This window comes from Centruroides vittatus, unplaced genomic scaffold, assembly GCF_030686945.1.
Source record: "Centruroides vittatus isolate TY-2023 unplaced genomic scaffold, ASM3068694v2 contig_1012, whole genome shotgun sequence".
NCBI lineage: Eukaryota > Metazoa > Arthropoda > Arachnida > Scorpiones > Buthidae > Centruroides > Centruroides vittatus.
In genome coordinates this window covers 902,111-922,228 of record NW_027120659.1, presented here as the reverse complement: position 1 = coordinate 922,228, position 20,118 = coordinate 902,111, and the positions used below count along the sequence as shown (strand labels likewise).

At 29.4% G+C, this 20,118-nt stretch overlaps 2 protein-coding genes across 5 annotated transcripts in view; both read right to left on the bottom strand.

Annotated features, from left to right (window-relative positions):
• Tip60 (Histone acetyltransferase Tip60) overlaps nt 1–16,794 on the bottom strand; it is a 29,846-nt gene extending 13,052 nt beyond the window's left edge. For 2 of the 4 annotated variants that reach the window (XM_067283501.1, XM_067283572.1), the window contains exons 1-6: nt 16,580–16,794; nt 6,115–6,172; nt 2,737–2,805; nt 2,512–2,651; nt 2,339–2,383; nt 2,207–2,248 (exon numbers count right to left, since the gene is read on the bottom strand). In XM_067283501.1, the coding sequence (XP_067139602.1) occupies nt 2,207–2,248; nt 2,339–2,383; nt 2,512–2,651; nt 2,737–2,805; nt 6,115–6,172; nt 16,580–16,648 (423 nt within the window). In that variant the 5' untranslated portion in view covers nt 16,649–16,794. Of the gene's footprint in view, nt 1–2,206; nt 2,249–2,338; nt 2,384–2,511; nt 2,652–2,736; nt 2,806–6,099; nt 6,173–16,579 lie in introns of all 4 variants that reach the window. The other 2 variants (XM_067283357.1, XM_067283432.1) reach the window with 1 other exon arrangement.
• Nucleotides 1–20,118, bottom strand: part of LOC136986253 (uncharacterized) — a 171,553-nt gene that overhangs the window by 53,069 nt on the left and 98,366 nt on the right. The window lies entirely within an intron of this gene.

The following is a 20,118-nucleotide window of genomic DNA, read 5'->3' as shown; positions in this document are numbered from 1 at the left end:
TTAAAAACATGCTTACAAATTTTACTTCATTTTAATCTAGATCAGAAAAAGAACAATAAACTATACACAAGTGAAAAGAAAACAATAATGTGATTATAATGGAAACAAAAATATTTCATTTAATGGGAAAATCTGTTGATGATAATTTTTCTATTTGAGGTTTATAGTTTGTGGCCTTTAAAACTTTTCCAGCAGCATTAGGACTCTGCTTTCACATTACTAGTACATATGCAAAGTTTTGAAATCTATTAAATATTTTTTTTATAATTTATAAAAACCTAATACAGGTATACCTTGCCTTATGTCAGTAATTGGTTCCAGGAGAGGCGACATAAGCCGAAAAACGACGTAAGTCGAATTTACTTGTGTAGTTACAACGTAAGTCGAAACTACGGTGGAAAACGCCAATAATAAGCACTTAGGCCAGGAACACACATGCATAAAATTCGGCGTAAAATCTAGCGTAAAACAGAAAGCATAAAAATTTTTCTAAAATTTTGGCTGAAACAGAACTGAAAATAGAGTAGAACGTGTCTCTACTTTTTACGCCAAAATTCCTCCAATAAAGAGAAGTCTTTTCTGTGACGTCAAAGTAGACACGTGCTTTTTATTCTAACAATGGCGGCAATGAGGGTTAACCCTACAATTGTGACAGTCTCGAAAAAACAAAAAATAAATGAAATAGAGGAGTTTATTGAATCCATTCCACCACATCAGTGTCATGTATAAAGCCACTATATTTAAACAACGTTTATGGATGGCTATAGGTGCAAAATTTCAAACAACAGGTAGGTCTAGTAGAATTGATTTATAGGCTTAGTATTTAGATTACACGCACATTCTTTATTTGAATTCGGAATACAAGTGTATTAATTTAAATTTTCTATATTATAGCAGAGGAAGTGGAAAAAAATGGAAGGTACAAAGGAATAGATATATGACAAGAAAAAATTAATAAAATTAGCACTGTTGGTGGCAGTGGTGTTTCCTATTCGGTCAGAATTTTTACGTATGTGTGTTCTGGCATAAAAGCGTAAAGCAGAAACTGAACTGAAAGCTGATTTCTGATTCAGTTTTCTGCCACACAATTTTACGCATGTGTGTTCGTGGCCTTAAAGACAGCTAAATAAGACGACAACACAGAAATACAATGTTTTCATGTTTCGTTCTTTAGGATTTATGATGATTATATTAACATTAACTGTAAATGTACATATTTTAATATGATTTTGTGCACTTTTAACACTTTTCTAGTGATATTATGACTTCAATATTTGTGGAAGACGGATGTAAAGTCAAATAAAATGACTTAAACTTGATTTTTATTTTTCCATATACTTTTTTGATAAACGACGTATAATCGAGAATGATGTAACTCGAAATGGCGTAACTTGAGGTATACCTGTATTTTGTAAGCATTCAATGCACATATGTGGTACGATCCAAAAGTGGAATGCAGTAATCTACGACAACAAAAGCATGTATTTGAAGTTACAGCGTATGAAATGGATTCTACCAAACCACCTCTACGTGTTCAGGTTAATTTCACCCATGTCATGTGATTAAACCGCGAGTGCTGTTATTTTTTTCCGGAGATAGTTACCTTTGTCCTGCGACGTAATCAAAGTGGAGTTTCAAGAACAACCTCCAACATTAAATTTTGTCAGTGTTTAGGTAAAACACCTACGGAGATTTTAAAATTGCTAAGAAAGGTGTACGGTGATTCTACGGTGAAAGGTCACGGTGAAGTCAAAATGTTGGAGGTTGTTCTTGAAACTCCATTTTGATTACGTCGCAGGACAAAGGTAACTATCTCCGGAAAAAAATAGCAGCGCTCGCAGTTTAATCACATGACATGGGTGAAATTAACCTGAACACGTAGAGGTGGTTTGGTAGAATCCATTTCATACGCTGTAACTTCAAATACATGCTTTTGTTGTCGTAGATTACTGCATTCCCCGAACTTTTGGATCGTACCACGTACTTTGAAATTGTCACACAGGTTACCATAACTGATATATGGCTTTAATATGTCCAGCACATAATTAAATTGAATCTTTATATTGCAAGTACAATAATTTATATTCAATTTTTCATTAATTGTATAATTTAACAAATAAAATAATAAAAAAAATTTTTTAACAAAATTTAGTTTTTCACTGTTTATCATTTAATTATATAAATAATTTTTATTACTGACACCTACCACATTCTGATCTACATACAACACTGATGGTGATCTGTTATTCTGAAATTTTAAAGAGTTGATATTAATATAACATATTCAAATTGATTTAATTTTTATAATACATTTTAAACAATAAAAACGGATACATACTACAACTGGCTGCTCTGTATATATAGAAGAAGGAGTGCGAGGAGGCTGTAAACAAAGTTAGTTTAACAGAATTGTTTAATATTCAACTTTTAGATGTTATAAAATCTACAATTATCTAAGTACTTTACAATTAATTAATAAATATAAATTTTTTAAAATTAAATTACACTTACGACAAGTTCTCTTTCAGGAGACGATGGTCTGGATTCAGTTTTCCCATCTTTAACGGGAGTCTTTGTTTCTTTTTTCGGAAGTTGAATTTTTTTCAGATCTAATCTGTCTTTTGTTACCCATTCATCTAATCTCTTATTGACTGAAAAAAATTTAGATGAAAAACTGTTATCCTCAAAATAAAATGGCATAATTAATAATCTAATATATAATATTACATTACTTACAGTCAATATAATGTATATAATATAATTCACCATCTTTTGTAGTTTTAATACTGAGTACTTCTGCCAGAGCTGTAATTTAAATCAAATTTATAAATTTTCCGTATATAAAATGATAAATACTTATAAACTAATATAATTTGAATTTAATCAAAGTACTGACTGATTTAAATAAATTATATTATAAATCATCTTAATTTTAAAATTTTGTTACATTTTGAGAAAGTAGAAAATCAAAATTTCTAAAAATAAAAATGTAATAATAATAACTAATTAACTGTTTTTGATATGCACTGAACTGTTAATACATTTATCCAATGCAAATTGTTATATTATAAAATATTTTTTAAATATAATTTTCGTTGTTCAATGTCCCATGAACATTCAATTACTTTGAAGCTATAGAAGACTTACAAAAATATAATTTTTTGAGTCTATTTCTTTTTATCCTTTTCACAGACCATCTCGGAAGTAACAGTAAATTAGCTTGAAGACATAAAAAATCTTAAATCATCATAAATAAATTATTAAAAAATTAACACAAAGTTAAAAATGATCAAAATGGATCATTGTTTTTATTGTGAAAGCACCAGATCCTAAAGTTAAAGGTCGGCATTCTAATCATTTTTAACTTTTTAATAATCTATTTATGATGTTTTAAGATTTTTTAAATATGTTCAAGCTAATTTACTGTTACTTCCGAGATGGTCTGTGAAAAGGATAAAAAAAATATAGACTCAAAAAATTATATTCTTGCAAGCCGTCTATAGCTTCAAATGAAGATAATCCTGGGTTATGACATCTTTGTGCATTCACAATTACTTATTTATTGCTATTTTTCTAATTTATTCTGTGCTTCTTTTTTATTACAAAAAATTATAAAAATTTTTTATTATTTATTCTATTATACTATTAAATGATGAAATCTTTAATAATTTTTATATTATGTAAGTTAGATTTTAACATATTATAGAAGAACCAGAATTAGTTTATTTATATGTATATATAAAAAATTTATTAAAAATATGATCATATTTACAGATAGTCACATATAGATATATAAACTTTTAGTGTATTTTCTAAATATGTTAAAATCTTCAGGTAATACTATCCTAACTATCAGAATATAAACTACACATTAAAACACATTCTACAAAAATTTCAATATACTGCTGATTATTTTATAATTTATTTATGAGATAATGAGTAAAATATATATAAAATTTCATCCATTATGCTGATCCATGCTTAATCCACACAAATAAAGACAACTGTAATAAGCCAAGAACATTCTTAGTAACAATATTGTCAAAGGATTATTTTCTGATATTTTGAAGATAACATTTCTCTATGAAAAGAATCAATGATTCAAAATAGCAAATCAGTAATTCTAGAAATTTTTGTAGATATTTAAAAATAGCAAATTATCTACTATATAAAGCTGAAAAAATGGGCAGTGTCTTTCTGTCACTGTATGCCAAAAACAGCATACCGTGACAGGGGCATCCCTAGCTATTATTTAAATTAATTTAAATTAACAATATAAATTATTTTATATTTTTACAGTATAATACTCAGTATATTATTATTTTTATTTGTATTGTTATTTGTTTAATTTAGTATGCCCCAATGCCTTCATTGGGCCTTTTAACTTGTCTTATATATTAGTTAATTATGGTAACCAAACAAATATATTAATCTGAATAATAATTGAGTACTACAATATTTGTGTATATATGTAATTTGTGGCAATTAGAATTATTATTTAATATATTTGTATACAATAACCAGATTATTTAAAAACAAAAATCCTTTTTTTAGAATATATATTGCAAAAAAAAGGAAACAAAGTAAATTATTGGATTTTTGAAAACTTTAAATACATTAAGATAAGATTACAGACAAAGCCAAAAATGAAATACAGGGTGTTCTGTAACAGATATCTAATTTTTGGATTAATTTTGAGAAGAGAATCATGAGAGTACAGTAATCAATGATAATAGAAAATTCATCTGAAAAAGTTAGTTATTACATTAAATCAGTACATTTCCACATATGTTTCTGATGTAAATCTAGTCTGTATTTGATTTTACTCCATGTCTGAGCCAGCATGTTAGAAGTCATGCAGTTAATGGCATCCATAATCCTTGATATTTCCACAAAGAACCTCAAGGATGATACCAGATAATTGGGCAGACCAAGAAATGGGGTTACAGCAGTCTAAACCATGTAATAGTGAAGGTCCAGATCATCACTAATGCAACAGCAGCAGTGGTCCTTTCGTGCAAATGTACATAAAAATGAGTATTTTACAGATTAGTTTAAAATTAGAGACATTCAAAAAAACACCCTGTATATTCAAAAACAGATAATGATTTAAGTAATACTAAATAAATTACAGTGGAACCTCACTTAATGAGCACCTCACATAACAAGTGTTTCGCACAACAAGCAAAACAAATCGTAAAAATTTGACTTGCTTAATGAGCGATGTTTCGCATAATGAGTGACCAGGAGAGGGGATGTTCCAGATTGTGCGCATGCTCCATCAGTCTGTGTTTAGCACTTGTTCTGCTAGCATCTTAGTGTCACTTGTGATCACACATTTTTTCAAACTTGTGTTTACACACATTACTAATAAACAACAACAACCATATCCTGTTATATAATAAACATGCCAAATTCTTGGGCTACAATTAAAGATTAGAAATTAATTAATTTGACTAGAGGTAGGCAGTTATGCTGCCATCTCATATTAAATTTAATGACCAATTCCAAATTAAATTTTAGAAACATCTAAATTAAAAATTAATTATTTATAATTATTACATTAAATACGAGAGGGAAGCATAACTGCCTACGTCTAGTCAAATTAATTAATTTCTAATATTTAATTATAGTTTTTACATAGCCCAAGAACTTGGCATATCATTTGGCATGTTTATCAGACATATTATCTGTGACTTTTTTTTGTTTCTGCAAATCAAATTTGCATTCCAGGTTGGTTCATTCTGCACTAGAAAAAATGATGATGATTCATGCTCCTTAACAATGTATATTATATAATGTTTATTCAAAGAAAATTATACAACAACATATTAAACATCAGTCTTGTCAAAACCTTTACATAAAATATTAGAGTATTTTTTTCAGCATAGAACGTATTATTGTATTTTACATTAATTTATGTGGGAAAAATTGTTTCACTTAATGACTGTTTTGCATTAAGAGTACAATTCTGGAACGAATTATGCTCATTAAGTGAGGTTTTGATTCCACTGTATTTAAAATATTTAATAATATTGTTAGACTATTGGATTACAAATATACAAATATACAAATTCATTGACAGAACACAAAGCTTACAATATTTGTACTCACGCCAGTCTTCAGTATTTCTCATCTTAACAGGCATCCGACATCCTTCAGCCACAGGAATCTGAAAAAAAAAAGTATGAAAATTTTTATCATCATCAGATAGATGATTCAGGAAGATTAAAACTAATAATTTTTAAAATATTTTAATCGACAGAGCAAAGCAAAATATAAAAAAAAGATATAATTATCACAAATAAAATATTAATGTAATAAATGGATTGTAACTAAACTACTTTGATGAACATAGTAATTTATTAATTTGTTTTGAGTATAAATATAGAAAACAGATATTTACAGCCATATTTTTATAGTATATGACTAAGAGGCCTACATTTTACTATAAAAGAAATTAGCTGTTTTCAAAATTAACTTTTTTTATCATAACCTCTAAGCACTGCATAACTTCAGCAGATTAATTTTTACACTTTTTCAGTCTTGTCAATTCACTTTTAGTATCAACATTGGCAATGTAATGATACTTTGCATTTGTTTCAAAAATTTGTTTATATCAACAATTACTATTTTATTTGCAGAAAAAAGTAACAGATAGAACTGCATTTATGTCAAATATATCTTTCTTTCAAGTTTTATCATAATTACATAATGAAAAATATTACTGTTTATAATCTCTATGACATTTGTATCACAAAAAGATTGATCCAATATAATAAAGCTATTTGATTAGTTACAATTCATCCACTATTGACAGAACTAACCCATAGTGGAACTAGCCAATGGAGATGGAGGATGAAGAAAGATGTCCCAACTCATACTACCATAAAAAATTATGAAGCTTCAGATCAAATACAAAACTTGAAATCTTTAAAACAATAGATAAATACTTAAAAAATAGAAAAAACTAAAAATGTCTTCATTACATCCTTTCACACACCCCAGGAACAAAATTGAAGTTGACCTTTTATTAGAGGCCATTTTTTCTCCATAATATGCAAAAAAAAGATTTTAAAATAATTCATAGTGATGTTTCCCCAGTAAGCTGCATGGATCCTTGATGCTGTTATATCAAGACAACAGTTGAATTTCAAGTATCCTCTTGATTTACTGCTACTCTTCAAGATCTTCATTGCAACTAACTCTCAAATGATCAGTATTGAGCAAATGATGTGTCCTACATAAATATTAATAGCCAAAGAAACTAACTTGAATTTTGAATCACGAATGTATTTTAAATGAAATATGCTGATTTTTCATTGTGTTATTTTAAAATCGTATATTTCAAATAAGCAAGATTTGAGAACTCCCTGTATGCGATTCATAGAAGTATACTTGTATTAATTTTGTTTTAAATAAACAAATTCTTGTTAAAAGTTAATTATATAAATAAATAAAATTGAAAATTAAAGCTATTAAGTAATACTATATATTTTTATTAAATTTAATTATACAATTATTGTGTGTTCATATAATATTTTTATATAATTTTAAAAATTTCTCTTCTTAAACCCTGAGGATGGAAAAACTTTGAGGAAAAAAGCATTATATCCTTCAGTTTTATCTTGTTCTGAATGAAAAAAAAATTAATGAAGCATATGTAGAAGCTTATTCTTATTTTCCTCTAAAGCTAATTAAAATTAAAAGTTTTGAAAATATTAAATCAAAACAAAACTAATTTCAAAACAGCTTATTTTTCTTGTTATTCTACAGGTAATGCATCTAAAATTAGAAGATAAAAATTGTTATAATGTTTGTCATTAGGATAGAAAGTTAAAGATGATTGTAACAGTTATCGTTATATTAAATTTCTTTAATTTTGTTAAACTTGTTATGAAAAGAATTGAATTTTTGATGATGGAAATAATTTCTATTTGTTGAGTAGATGTTTGCAATAATGAAAAAGTTTTCTAATTTTTTGATGATAAATCAGTAATTTCTCCAACTGGATAAATATAACTTAAACCACAAAAACTAACAATCCAGTAGAAACTTTTGGAGAACAAATGCTTTCAACTGTCTTGAATGGTTATTGTCAGGTTCAAAACTGACATGAGGTAATGATATAGATACACAATTCCTACCCATACATAATCTCAAACTTGACAATGACCATTTAAAATGGTTGAAAACATTTTTTTCTCTAAAGTTCCAGCTGGATTATAAAGTTTTTCTAGTTTAAACAATAAATATCTTATAGAACATAAAATGTTTCTCTGTTAACTTAAGAAAGGTTTATTTACTTTGTCATACATTACAGATAAGATGCCTGGGAGAAGATAGTATGTTAAAAGTACATTTATACAGCTTTCCTAATATATAATAGATGTATATTATTTGTTTCTTGTTTTATATCAGTTTGGTTCTAAAGTAATGTTTAAAAATCCTGAGTACAAAATAGATGTTAAAAACAGCTTTATAGCTCAATTGCAATTATAATTTTTTACATCTTATTTTACAACTTAAAATTTCCATTTTGGATTTTTATAATTTTCTTTGAAAAAGAAATCTGTTTTTCATCTAAATTTTAAATAAAAATAAATTAGAATAAATAATTAATTCCCAGTACAATCAACTACACACAAACTTGTACGGCAGCAAAATTTATTTTATTAAATTGTATGTAAATAGCTTGAATTTTTTCAATAGCAAACCTGACAAAGTTCATTAAATTGGATCAATAATATTTTTAATGAAGCAGTTGTTTTATGAATTTCCAATACTTTCCATATGTATACATATATGTATGTATATATATATATATATATATATTTAAATTATAATATATATATTATAATTTTTAAACTAAAACTCAGGTCATTGAACCTGTAAATCCATTGGAAATCAATTTGATTTCAAAAAAATTAATCAATTCATAGATATTGATTTTCCTATAGTATATCAAACGCAACATACACAGAACATGGTTTACAGGAAAATTTGCAGGAAACTTTTATTGTAAATCTTATACTGATAAGTGACTTTGAAAAAACTTATAAGTTGGCATTGATTTTTAACATGAAAAATATGAATGATATAATTAGAAGCATTCTAACTGTAAGAAATAAATATATTAGTATTGAAAATATCAACTGATGTAACCATATTCAACAGAATTTTCAATATCACAGTAACATTAGCTGTAATGGTCATCTAATTTAATGCTATTAATGCTTTTGAAAAGCAAAATAAATAAGGTAACAATAACAAAACTCAAGCATGTTTAAAATTTAATTTTCTTCTTCTAATCAAAATTTTCTTATATCATCATCAATACTTTTCTTTTTCAAAACATCTTGCATTTATGACATTCATGAAGTATAAACTGTTTTCACTTATCCAAAATAAAAATGTGTTTTAAATTTTTAGTCTAAAATGATAATCAGCACTCATTGAAAGTGGACCATAAAGTGCATTACACATCATTAACAGATTTTTTTTTGGTTGAATACTACCTTTTAGTTACATCAGTTCAGATGATTCATAAATATAATTTGTATTTATATTTCCTTTATTCTAAGACTTTTTTTGCCATTTTTTTGTCTTCTTATTTGAAATAAAAGCATCACTTAAAATTGATTGACACCTTTCATTCACAGTCTAAAATCACAATCAACAATCACTACAAATATACCAATTGGTATCAATACATATACAATTTGGGCTATGCTGCTCAACAATCATATCCATTCAGAGGAGTTTTGCTGCTAGAGCAAGCAATTTAAATTCTTTTTAAATGCTTAAAATATAAGGGTTACTCAAATGAAAATGAGCAAAAGGATATAGGAAACAGCAGAATTATTAAACTGTAATATTTTTGGCAGGAAATGTAGTTGGTTATACTGTGATATGATTATGTAGATAAGTAGCATCAAATCCACATGTCAAGAGTAGCAGTCTGCCTTTTGTTAGGACATTGTGATAGTTTTTCATCCAAACAGCAATAATGGAAGGAACTAAAAACAAGCAATGAGCAGTAATTTGTTTTTTAACTGCAGAGTATTGAAAGTACAGAAATTCATCATTGCACGAATAATGTGTACAGAAACTGCCTGTCTTTGTTATGTGTTAAAGAATAGAGTAAGTGGTTCCAAGAGGGAGATGTTTATCCTTGCATGATGATCTGAGGCCAGGGCAAGCAATTCATGCAATCACTGATGTTTATATAAAGACTTATTTGGATAAACAGCAGATTAATGGTGGAAGCAATTGCTGAAAAAGTTGGACTCAGTGTTGGGAGTGTGCACACCATTTTATGGGATTATCTGCACTAATAGAAAATTTGCATGCAGTGGGTAACAATAAGTTTGATGCTGTTCAGAAAGATATTTGCATGGGCCTTCCCTGGGAACATTTGCTCCAGCATCCAGCCGAAATTTGTCCTCCTGTGACTCACATTTTTGAAAAGCTCAAGCTTTTGTGGGATATCAGTTTCAAATTGGACAAAGAAGTGCAGAATGATGCTCATGAATGGTTCTGACAGCAACTCTGCGAGTTCTATGCACAAGGAATCAACCATCCGGTATCACAATTGAATAAATGCCTAACAGCTGTGGTGATTATTTTTAAGATGCAATAAAAATAACTTACTAATACACTCTTGGCTCATTTTCATTTGAACGAGCCTAATTCATTCAAGATGAGACCATAATGCAACATTAATAAAAAAAGCCATTGTCTATGGATATGAGTACGAAAATAAAGCTGCTAATCATTACTTATTTCATGGCATTTGTATTGTTTTTCTAACTTGGCGTTACTTATTCTTTGATGTTATTAACTATTAACTTGATGTTATTTATACTTTCAGGTTGGCAAAGCATAAACATTATATCAAGCTATTATAAAAAATATTTAAGCTGTGATAATATATTTTAGTTTAGCTTCCATTCTTGTTTTGATGTACAAGAATAATCCAAGGAACTTTCAGACAGATAGAATGCAATTCTTATCACATCATCTTCCAGTACTAATGCTCAATAACCCATAAATGTTTGTGAACCATGAGTGTATGGTGCACAAAAATGTTATAGTTTCTAACTCTAAAATATTACACTTTAGATATATTGAAATACAGTAAAGCAGTGAAAATCTGGAATAACTGGGGTGAAACCTCATCCAGATTATCAAATATACATGTGTAAATTAGCATTTTAAGTACTGTAAATTCCAAATACATTGTAGATTAAGTTTAGGTTTTCACTATTTCACAAGGAATGTAGGAATAATTACAAAGATTGTACATATAATTTACCGAATCATTATATTTAAACTTCAAAATTAAAAAATTACAAATTTTGAATGTTAGAACATCAACAAATTTTACCATCAAAAGGGTATTAATATCCCTTTTTCCACAGTTAAATTCAGATTTTTGATGTCCAGATTTTCAACACTTCACTGTATTTGTAAATGACATTAAATGTAATTTATATTTTTAAATTATATAAATAGTCTAGATATTCACAAATGTGTTAAATATCAACATCAAAGATATTTAGCATTGTAAATCTTCTCTAAAATTTGAATTAAAAATGAAATCTTTAAAATTAATTTACAATATTTACTAGCCAGACTGATTTTAATAAAAGGTTAGTATAGATCATTTTGTGAAATATCTGTCAATTCCTGACTTATTTATACTAAAAATTTAAATGATAAAACATCTAGCTAAATTATCTTATCATCATTCTGTACATATACAAATAATTATCATCAAATATTCTATTATTATTATTTAAAATTTCATGTATAGTAAACACAGAAAACAAATATAGATTGTCTAGTGCTTATTTATTATTAATCTGGAAATATTTGTATTGCAAAATAATACAACTTATTAGGGAAAAAAATCATTAGTTTTAAAAGTGCAGTTTACTGGTGTTAAAAACAAAAATGTAACACAAGTTTGTTTAACTCATATTGCTTAAACATTTTCAAGGTATTATAATCATATCATCCTCAGGAACTAAAACACAAATCAGAATGGAATATAAATACAGTTGACTCCGCATAAGTCAACACCCGGATAACTCGTCACTTGTTGGTTACATAGTCAATTTTCTGTGGTCCCGGCCGACTTACACAGGCAATGATGTTATTAACGTTAAAAAACTCGGTTTACTCGACATGTGGTGACGAGTTAAACTATGTCGAGTAAACCGAGTTTTTTAATGTTAATAACATCATTGCCTGTGTAAGTCGGCCGGGACCACAGAAAGCTGACTAACTAACCCACAGTGACGAGTTATCCGGGTGTCGACTGTACTTTTTCTTGGGAATACAAAATTCTTATATATTGTCAATTGGTGATCAAAACCTTGTATCTCCAATAATGAGTCAAAACCACATTTTTGCTTTAATGTGTTGAAAAGTCAATTTCCATACATTGCCAAAACCTCATAAGTGGCGTGTACCTTTTAAGCACACACTCTGACATTGTCAAAACTCGCAACCTACTACTCAAAATTTTTCTCCCTTGAAACGATGTCTTTTTAGCTCTCCTGTAAAATTTTAGAAATGCAGGTATGAGGTTTTGATTGCAAACCGACAATACAGATTTATTCTATTTGAATGTTTTCCCAAGTGTAACATTTACATTACATTTATGTTTTTAATATTAAAAAAAACTAGTTTTAAAATTATTCAATAATTTCTGCTGTCCATTTATATGAACTTTTAAAACATAATTAAAATGAAAAAAATCATCATGAACAGTGAAAACATATCTGTGAAACAGAAATATCAATATTGCATCTCTCTAAGATGTCTTATTAAGAACAGATTTTTATTATTTTTTGTTTTATTGTTGTGTTTAGATAAGGTGTAATATTCTAAATATGAAGATTTTCATTCAAACTGAACTTGTAAATCATGTCTGGATCAAAGTTTATCAAAGTAACTTCAATTTTAAAAAAAACATGTGTACATGCAGAATATACCTTTATAAAAATGGTAGATTATTAATTAATGATATTAACTTTTTCAGATCAGTGAAAAACAATAATTTTTTTATATTTAACAATAAAAATATCAATTGCACTGTAATGACCTATATTTTCATCACTACTGTTTGATAAAATCAAATATACTTGCTATCATATTTATATTAACATCTGAAGTCTGAATATCAGTAACATCATATGGAGTAAATTCTATAAATCTCAAATTTGGAGACCAAAAATGGTCAGTTTGAATTATGGAATTCTACATGTGGGCATATATAAAAAATAAAAAATTTTTTATTAAGATGCAAAGTACAAAGAAGTAGAATAAAGGATATAATTCTGTTATATATTTGTCTATGGTATTTATTTGAATCATTATTAAAACAGAATATAAGGATGTAATAATGATTTAAATATCATGATTTTAGGTATATCAAGATTATTTCTCTTTACTATACTGAATTTATTCAAAAATCAAATTTTACATTATATATTACATCAGAATTTGATTATTCTACTAGAGCTTGCGAGTTTTCCACTAAACAGGTAAATTGCTTACAAACAAAGGGTACATTGCCTGGGATGTGTTCAGTAATGCAGTTACAATGTTAGACAGTAATTCCAACTCCACCCACTGTAAGAATTCTTGTTTACTCAGACTATTTTTAGTAGACTTACTGTGTTTAGTGATGTTACACCACCTATCTTTAGTTTTGGTTTGAAGAATTTTATGCATATGACTGTAATGGGCACTTGTGCCAGATTAAATAAGTTCATTTTTTAAGATTAAGAAGTTACTATTTTAATAAGTAAAGAGGATGCTGGAGCATTTAAAGATCCTAGCTGTCTGACAAAGAATAATCATTCATTCATGATACTTAGAACATTGTTAGCTCAGCTCACTAAACTGCTCAGAATTCTGGCTTAGTATTTTACATTAATGAATACAGCCCTGGTAAAGCAGCTGGATAAGCATGCCAATGACATAGTCCATTTCATTTCTGAAAATAGGTTGATCAGCACCTGTTGAGACCAACTAGTTTGACTTAAGAATAGTGTTTACCAATAGAGTACCATGCCAATACTAATGCATGGATGACTTTTGAAAGTTTTTGGAATTGGCTTACGAGTTGGAGTGTAGAATTACAACGTCAGTAAAGGAAAATTTTGTTGCTTCTCAATAATTGTGCTGCACACCCCCATTTAGATAATCTAAAACATATAAGGCTGGAATTTCTTCCTCCTAATACAACATCCTTATGCAACCAATGGACATGGGGTAATAAAAAATTTAAAGACATTGTATCGAGAAAAGTTGGTTAATTACATACTGAAATTTATTGATCAAAACCTATTAACAAGTTCAACAGCCAGAGAGATCAGTGCAAAAATTTCCATTTTGCAAGCAATACAGTTGTTGCTGACAGTTGGCAAGCTAGAAAAAGCAACACAATACAAAACTGCTTTGCTGTTCACAGTTTAAAACCTTTGGAGGTTTCTGAAATTTTGAGCAGTGAGGAAAATGAAGGCATACTGCAAGTTCCTAGCATGAATAATAAAGAATTTTCAACAATAAATGACAATTTACCATGTTATGATGAAAATGAAATCTTTCAGAATGCAATTCTTAGTCATTAAATCCAAATGTCAAAAATTTGACGAAGAAAGCAATGATGAGGATGATGACCCACTGTGCTTCTGAGTAATTGAGGCAAAAAAATTTATAGTCAGGTTGCAGTGTTATTTTATGCAGGAAGGTAATGAAGGAAGCCCTACATCTGCACTAAATATACAGTATGTGCTGATTTTGTAGAACTGCAAAATTTCAGAAGCAAAAGACAGACTATGCTCGATGCATTTTTACATAATTAAAATTTGAAATTGCAAAATTTATCATGTATTATTTTTTCTGCACAATTCATAGTACAAATATTTTCTGTATTTTGGTTTAATAAAGCATTAAAATAAGTCCCTGATTATTATTTTTTTACCTACGTATTACATATTTTATTTTAGAATTTATTATTAGTTCGTTTAACCAATTGGGGCAGCCACTTAATTGGGACAAAATGGATTAGTCCCAATTAAGTAGCATTGACTATATATATAGAACACAAGATTAGCCGAGGTTTTAGGAACGGCAGAGAACAATGTTTGTGGAAACTAATGACAGCAACGATATACAGAAAAGACAATTCTTGTCAAACTAGAATATATTAGCAACGAGCAATTATTTATTGTGACATCATCACAATGCTAGGCTGCAATTTTTAATCATATTTTTAATTTAAAATATATTCTCCCCATTTCAAATTAGTAATGACTTGCCCCTATACATCATACTTTTCCTTTAACAGTACAGTTGTGCCAGTCATCTAACACCTTTCGGGAGAAAATTTTTGGATTGAAATAATGACTTCCAGTTGGCATTGGAAGTTCTTATATAGTTAATTGGGGGCTCCTGCCCCTAAGGTTTCCATATCCGGTCTTGTCTTACATCTAACTAACTCTGTTCTCGAGATTAAGGCAAGCCAAACGAATGGACAGACAACAGTGGGAATTTACATTTTTTTCAAATTGCAGCCTAATTATTGCTTGCAGTTGAATTTCATACTTAAAAGCACTGCTCTTTTTCTAAAAAACAATTACACATATGGTGACCAAACTTGAACAATTAGAGGTCATTTCAAGAGGAATAGAATTCCACAAATGGCTGGTTTTGAGCTACGAGAGATTCATCGTCTATACAGGCATAAAGGGTGTTGATACAATAGGAATGTATCATGCCTGTGAGCCACCTAGAAAAATCTGATGACAAATATTTTAGACGTAGCAGGGCTTTTTTTGTATATCTCAAAACGTGTATCTGTTATATCTTTAACGAACAGATCTCTTCAATTGCTTTCTAGTCGGTGACTGCCAGTATGACGTATCGTCCAAAAAATAGCTTTGCTTATGACTGTACCGTATATAAAATGTTATAAATTATTATACGATCAAATTGTGGAATTCAGTTTCTAATCAATTGAGAATTCTACACAAATTCGATAACGTTTGAATTGACTTTCTAAAATAATCATTTAAAACTTAAGGCATAACGACAAATGATAAACAACGTTAATATGTTCATTTCATTTTATTTCTTATAAATTAATTAAGTGTTTTAAATAAATATATATATGTAAAACTGAAGAATGCTGGATGATGTTTACAATATATGGGCGTATTTTACGATAACCAGACTGCCAAATTAACGATTAAAAGTATGTTTTTATCTTAAACCTCTTGAATATATTACAGCGGTGATTACGTAGGCCGAATGACATAACACGACATTAAACTTGCCGCCGGTGAAATCAAAGCAGCATAGAACGGAAGTAGTATTCGGAGCGACATCTGGCGAGTGGTCGCCATCTTGAAAAGTTCAAATCCTATCTTTTGTTAGTGCAAAAACCGCATATAAAATAATCTTTAAAGCGCTTATAGCTACAAACACAAAATCAACATTTGTAAAAACTTCTAAATAACACATTTAATAATAGAAATTTGACGTATTTTTCGCCACATACCGTAGGCTCGTCGGAGCTCGTTCGATCGTTGTTATCCTCCGTCATGTTAACAAATGAAACCTGTCCCATTCTGATTGGCTGTTATTATACCCATCGCTAATGCATAATTATCGAAATAAAATCAATAATTTATTATTAATTATCGTTTTATATTGTTTTTCAAGCACCGATAACGTATAATTATTTTTAGTTATCGATATTTTCAAATTACGTATATAAAAATTGCCACCTGGTGACGATAATGAGAATCGTCTAGTACTTTTGGTGATGCGTACTGATCTTCGAAAGATAAATGTCTTGGATTGATTAATATACAGTATTTTTAGGCATGATTTCTCTTATATGACATCAATGATATATTATATATATTGATAGTATACTACAAGTTTCTATATTTACGCTAAGTTTTTATTGATGTGGAGAAAATAGGATGTAATCACTGAGTTTCTGTGTTATATTAATATACAAAGTAAGCTTTTATTTACTTTAAATTTTCTATAAATAATTATTTTATATTTTATTATTTTAGGGATAAATTCTGAATTTTTAGCTGTTAAAGTAAGCTGCAAATAAAGTATTTGGAAGGACTTACATTAGATCATTTATATATAAATAAATTATCTATGGTTATCATCTACCAAATACTTAATTTTATAAACAAAGAATGATCCAAATATTAAAGTAGAAATACTAATTAAATAACAATCTTACATTAAGTCAAATTTTCAAGTATTCTAATAAGAATACAGAATGCAGTCAAAAAGAAACCTTAGCCCACTAGTGACCAAGCGGTTCCATTCCTCAAACACTGGGACTTCAGTTGTGGGTTCAAGCCTCGCTGGGACAAGCTGGCCGTGTGAAGTTTTTCGGGTTTTCTTGAAGTTTGTAATGCCTGAATAGGGGCCTGTTACCCTTAAAAAGACCTCCTGGTAGGCAGATTGCTCAAGTGTTGTGTTGCCATAACTTAACGAAACAAACAAACAAAAAGAAACTGGATTGATCTGTAAAGATTTTAATACTTAACTAATTTAAATCTGGCCATCCTCTCTTTCAATGCAGTGCCTCCTAGATTTATAATGGTGATGCCACTGCTTCTATCAAACCTCAAATGTTTCTTGTAAGTCATTGTTTTGAAAATTTCTAAGCACTTGTGATTCAGACTAGCTCGTGCCAATTGTATTGAAATGCCTTTCTCTGAGTATTGTGATAAATGTCCTCGTGCAACTCAATTGACTTAAAATGCTGCAGTAAAAGTCTTTATTTACTGTCTGATTGGAGAACAGGATCTACTGCAACCAGTGTAAGGTATGTGGGCCCTGAGCTCTATGTGCAATCCCAGAAAATGAAAAGAAAAGAATTTAATTGTATGTTCTTTGGAAGTTAGCATGAAGTTGCTATTGAGAACAAATCATACAGGAATATCATACATCCTTCTGATGGAAAAAGTAGATTTATTTTCTATAATTTATTACATATATGCATTTCGAGTTCTATGTTCCTTTTCAGTTCTTACTTTATTATTTATATTGGTAAAACTAAAAATAATTATAGTGGCAATTGGAATAACTAATTATTAAAACCATGACGTAGAACAAGTAATATTTATCATCTAGAAAGTCAATTCAAACAATGAGAGGAAATCATGACAGTTAATAATTTGCAAAACAACAGCAAAGAAGGACAAGTGTGTGCTTGGGACAACACTGTTCCAAAGCATAATTTTATAAAATATAAAGAAATTAAAATTTGACATGTGGATAGCCATGTTTCAGTTGTTGGAGGTGCTGTGGAGTAAACAAAACAATAGATCATCAGTTTGTTTACATAGGATGTTTACCACCACACAATTTGATTGGAGTATGATGGCAGGGGGAACCTCTTAATTGAACTCCCATCTGGTATAAAACTGCTAGAAAAGATAGGGTCAGATGATGGAAAGCACAAGAAAATCTTCTATAGTCTCAAGACCAAAGGAACATTTCATGGGATAAATGGTATGTAGCACATACCATTATATATCCCGGCAAACTCTGCTGACCCTTTCTCTTATAAGATCATAGCCTTCCATGTGCTAACGAGTAGGGCATACATGCACCACACCAGATGGGAGGAAACTGTGGCAGAGTTGAAGCACCTTGAGAACAGAGCTGTAAGGCACAGTTATGGTAAAGGCCTGATATGTAACTTATTGCGCACATACTCCAACCAACTAGCCGCGCACAATATATCCAACACACAGGTAACACCCAACGAAACCCAGGACCACAACAATAACCAATCACGCTCAGTAGTGGAATAAAACCAATATCTAAGCTCCATCTATAAAGAAATTGCTGCCCGTGTGGGCACAAAGATTGCCTATAGGAGATCCAACACAGTATATGGGCTATTGTACAACGGCAAAGACAGGACTGACAAAAGTGGGCCTCAGGTGTCTACATGATTTCCCTCAGAGACAACAGATTTCAAAGTGATTTAGTATATATCAGGTCCACAAAATGCTCCCTAAGCAAAAGATACAGGAGCAAAGATATGATATCACTAACAACAGGATACCACCGCCCTATCCACCTACACCACAGACCCCAACATAAGGGCTGACCTCTATGAATCCAAATTGTCAAATTGAATATTTTTGGAACTTTGAGGCATTGGAAATTTACAAAGCTGGCTTCATTGGCAACTGTATTAATTCAAATGATGCCATCAATGTTTCCTATGCATGCAGGTACTGTACTGTTATGAGAAAAACAAATGACACTAGCAATTAGCAACCTTTTCTATTTATATTTTATTATTCATTGTTTATGATATAGATATATTTCTATTGCCATTGTAACATATATGGTTAAAAGTTGTCTACACATGCTTAGCTTGTTCCATATATTTTAAAAATAATTTTTGAACATGTTCTATGCATTCCATAGGTTTTTAAAAATAATTTCTAAACATGTTGTTCTATGCATTCCATGTTGGAATCTTAAAGAAACCTAAAGAAGACCAGTGTATGGTTGAAAATGTTAGTTTTCCATTAAAGTGTTGTTGTTACTAGACTCCTAAGGTTCTCAAGTGTGAATTCCAGTATTTCTGTAAGAAGTTGTTTTAATTCAAGTGAAAGGTTTCCAAAACATCCATCTATAATATATAATTTACAATTTCCTACTTACAATTACAGTAGAGCATCGATTATCCGACCCCCGATTAACCGACCGCGTTCTAGTTGGCAAATTCAAATGTCCGCTAGTGATGTGGCGCTACAATATTTGGTTATGTCTTGGCTACTTTAATATTATTTTTGTTAAATTTTTGCATGTTTTAGCTGGCAGCACTGGCTCGACCATGAAAGGGAGACTAGTATTTAAACCAGGTCTAATACACTATACTAATAATGTATTTTTTCATACTTTTCAGTTATCCGACCAACCCCAGTCCCCAATTAAGTCGGATAATTGATGCTCTACTGTATTACTTTGCAAGTTAGACATTTAAGTTTATAACATTGAATCATTTCCACAAAACCTGTATAAATGTACCAATTT